Source organism: Megalops cyprinoides, chromosome 24 (assembly GCF_013368585.1).
Source record: "Megalops cyprinoides isolate fMegCyp1 chromosome 24, fMegCyp1.pri, whole genome shotgun sequence".
NCBI classification, from domain to species: Eukaryota; Metazoa; Chordata; class Actinopteri; order Elopiformes; family Megalopidae; genus Megalops; species Megalops cyprinoides.
In genome coordinates this window covers 23568335-23572271 of record NC_050606.1, presented here as the reverse complement: position 1 = coordinate 23572271, position 3937 = coordinate 23568335, and the positions used below count along the sequence as shown (strand labels likewise).

Genomic DNA, 3937 nt, shown 5'->3' with positions numbered 1-3937 from the left:
AGCCACCCAACATGTGAGCTGACAAGTTATCAGCAGACAATGTGGCAACAGCAGCACGAATTGTGTGCTCAGTGTGCTCAAAATGTACTGTGAAACCATCAGTAGCCAGTTTTTTTAAGATCTAACATAGGTTTTAAAATGATATTCAAACCAAACTGTCTCACGTATGAATAGCGAACTAACAGTGCTACGTGAATATGCCTATGTCCTACAGTGTTTCTTAAATTAAAATGGACAGGTTCAGTCATATTAAGCCAGGATTTACAATGTTCTTTGAACATATATGGAGATCGAATTGCCTTAGATGCCTCAACAAAAAAATCATTAGACTGTAACTTTTGCTAAATCTGGACTTTCTGCTATATCAAAACCACTTTTCTGCAGGTGATAAGCTATAAAGGCATCATAGTTCTCCTTGAAAAAACACAGCAAGAAATGATCATCAACAATTTCTTCTTGAAGAGAAACTGGAAGATGATTTTTCTCTCTGCATTTGAGAATGAAATGGAAAAGTTTCTCTCTGAAATTGTATAACAGTTCATCAATAGACGGAGGATTTTTAACAACTGTGTTAACCCTATGCTCATTAAATTTCTCAAAAGCTAACTCAGCATCAGTTAAATTTTCTTCACCCTTGTTGTCATGACATAAAACACTTTCTCTGTGTTTACGATATACATGACGTCTAAATGAGTCGTATTTAGTAAAGGTTGACTGGCAGTCCACAAGTCCACATGTAATAATGAAATTGGGTTTGTGTGAATGAATTAGTCCAACATGCTGAATTAGTTTCATCAAAGTAAATGCTCTCCTCGAGCATTTGGAACACTGGTAGGGACGTGGCATGGTGGAATTAATAAAGAAGATTTATCTGTCTCATGACTGTTAATGGCAGGGGCTGGTCACCATCCACAACTATTTTTAAAATGTACCTTTGGAGGAACATCAGCGTATTCTTCAGATGTTTTGAATACTGAAGATTAAAGACAAAGTATGTGCAGAAGGCGACAATAACCCCTTTGTCAATTCCAAGGCCACGACACACCTCAACGCCATCTACATTGACAATGTTTGGAGCTCTCCTGGTGAAGGCCATTTTCCAGTCTTTATCAGTCAGCTGAATAGTTGGATATGGGGTGCCAGGATCACACTAGACACACAAGACAAAACAAAACAAAAAAGTCAGTTTTACACAAACACAGACAAACCACAATTGCAACAGTTTTGTTGTTGCTTGATTTTCTTCCAGTGATGGATATTGATTGCATGGACAATATAATAATTACTAGCATTCAGCTAGTATAGGTGAAGTACAGTGCAAATAGTGTAGATGAAAATAAAAAGCTACTGTATATACACAAGATTTCACAGTCTCACCAGCAGTGAATATGGCCACATGGTGACATTAAAAATATAAAAATCCCTGTAAGTGGATATACATATGGCTTTAACAATGTTTCAATTGCCTAGAAGGATGCTTCAGTATGTTGGTTGGCTAACTGTATTTGATGTAATGTGGTTAAAAGACAGGTTTGCAAGTTAGACACACATACCTCTCCAACTGTAATAAAGCAGTCAATATTCTCTCTGAAGATGAAGGGCAAAAACATAAGGGCTGCTCTTAAATCCATTTCTGCAAGACATGCAATATATTTATGGGTGTTGCCATAACATCTCACTGACTGCCCCTATACATATGGTGCATTATGTGTATTTTGAAAAGAATCAGGAGACAATGGAGTAAATTCTGGAGACATTGATAAATACTAAATGCGAGACATTCTGTAGAATACTGTAGAATAGGCAACAGAATTTCATCAAGACCTGGCAGATCCTCAGTGAGCGCTTCATGTTTTGCCTCCAGGAAGAGTTTGAATAAGGGGGGTTTCTCTTGAGCCAGATGAAGTACCTTCGGTACGATCAAGTTGAAATCTTCGCTGCCACACGTTTCCTATTGCTGGATGGATACGCTCCAACTCATCACCCAACTACAAATATTAAAAATATCGAGTGTCAACATAGTGGGTTTGTGCACTTTGAATATTTCTAGTTCCACCCAATGATATATTTAGCAATTACCCCTGTCGGCGTTCTTAAGAAAGGGTACTTCTTCACAGTGTCTTCAACGGTCACTCCATCTGCAATCTCCTTTTGGCGCCATGCAACGGTTTGCTGCATACGGTCTCGTACTATGGCAGTGTCAGGTTGCATCTTTTGGTACTGGCTATGCAAGACTTTAACATGAGCCTCAATGGAGGATGGATCCTCACCTAGAATGCATGGTGTCATCTGGAAATAGAGAGAAAGATAATGCTCAGAAACACATTTGTGACTCAGAATGACATACTTAGCCTTCTTGAGCGATCTCATTTGTTTTGAACGAACCACATGTCTTGGGGTACTTCTTGGAGTTTCGTCTGGTTGGTGTGGTTTCTTGTGAACAAGAAATAATTTTTTTCTTTAATACATCGGACTTCCTCATTGTCAACCAGGGGTGCACGTTCCATTTTAAATTTTCACTTCAATGACATGTGCCATGTATGCTAGGTTACAGAGAAACATCAGTCATCAAAGACAGGTATAACATTTTGTTTACACTAAACCTTTTCACAGCAACATACAGATCATGTGTTATTCCTAGCTGTACATAATATTAAACACTGATTAAGATTTAATATGCACATAATATTAGACCATTTTGGTATTTGGTAAATTAAGCACTACATAAATGTTATCTTCGTGTCTGTTTAACGATGTGTATTACTGGCAGATTGACTTGCATAACCATTTCCTTCAAGATCCTTCAGGAAAGGATATTTTAAAATGAGAGTCTTGACAGCTTTGATGTATTCCGCATTTGTGGGATACCTAGGACAAATGTAAACCAATTCAAGGTTACCTTCCCTGAAAGAGTCAAGCACTAAGACAAAAGCTACCCATGTGGGTCTGTGTATAATGCTTATCAGTTCAATATTCTAATAAAACATGAATATTTGGAAAAAATAGAGCAATAGAGTTCAAATATACAGAGCACCCCCCACCCCTTTAGCAAATCAAATTCTATAACAGTTGTCAGAATATCTAGGCCTCCAATTATTCAATATTATAATGAGCTATACATTACCATTATGCCTGAAAGACAGATGGGTGATATGCCAGTGATGTTAAACTAACACACATCATTAAAAAGCTTTCTGTAACATATTTACAAGCACTCAATGTGTACTGTGCCACAGCTTCATACAGTACTCGGACTATAGTGTGCCTGTCTCTGGGAGTTTTATGGCATGGCTCCTTGTTGTCCAATTTTGCTTGTATATCTCTGGGAAACGTTGGTATGTCAAACCCAGCAGGCAGTTTCCCACTAGCTCCACCGCTTTAATACAGGTGGGATAGGGGGTGGAATAAAATTGAAAACAAAACATGCATTTACGTGTGACCGAGTCAGTAGGTCATTTACTTATAGTCAGTAAAATGCATTCAGTCTTTCATAACTCATTTTTGTTGAAAGCAGCAATGTCAGCCCTTAACATTAACTACAATAGTGACATTGTTACATTGATGGCTTCAAATTGGTCATGTAAAGATGGAAAAATTCAAAAAGATGCTCTGAAAACGCACACTTACCTTGGTATAGCAGAATGTAACGGAGTGTGCCCGAGCGGAGAGGTGGTCAAGACTGAAGGAGGGACAACTGCAGACAAAGTTTCCAATTTGAAACTTTTTATTTACTTTAGGCTACCGGCAGGGTTACAAGCATGCAAACACACTAGACAAACAAACAAAACACTTTGGCAAAGAAAAGGAAAAGAACACTGAGACAATGCCCATATTCTAGCTAGGCCCTATTACACAGGTCCCCTGGCATGACCTCTCACTTCAGAGGTATCTCCTCGTCTGAGCTACACAGCAGCCATATAAAACCCCGGTCTCATCC

At 38.5% G+C, this 3937-nt stretch overlaps 1 protein-coding gene across 1 annotated transcript; it reads right to left on the bottom strand.

Moving 5' to 3' along the window:
• Positions 1-587: 587 nt before the first annotated feature.
• On the bottom strand, positions 588-3689 carry LOC118770845. The gene is made up of 6 exons (XM_036518578.1): positions 3628-3689; positions 2386-2433; positions 2080-2289; positions 1910-1988; positions 1554-1633; positions 588-1150 (listed from the first exon to the last, which is right to left on the bottom strand). Exons 3-6 carry the CDS (start codon positions 2287-2289, stop codon positions 854-856), a joined length of 666 nt encoding a protein of 221 aa, XP_036374471.1. The 5' UTR covers positions 2386-2433; positions 3628-3689; the 3' UTR covers positions 588-853.
• Positions 3690-3937: the final 248 nt, after the last annotated feature.

Coding starts and splice junctions, on each gene's coding strand:
- LOC118770845 (XM_036518578.1), bottom strand. CDS start 2,289: ATGACACCATGCATTCTAGGTGAGGATCCATCCTCCATTGAGGCTCAT. Junction 1,989..2,079: donor TCTTAAGAACGCCGACAGGG/GTAATTGCTAAA, acceptor TAATATTTGTAG/TTGGGTGATGAGTTGGAGCG. Junction 1,634..1,909: donor TCAACTTGATCGTACCGAAG/GTACTTCATCTG, acceptor CATGTCTTGCAG/AAATGGATTTAAGAGCAGCC.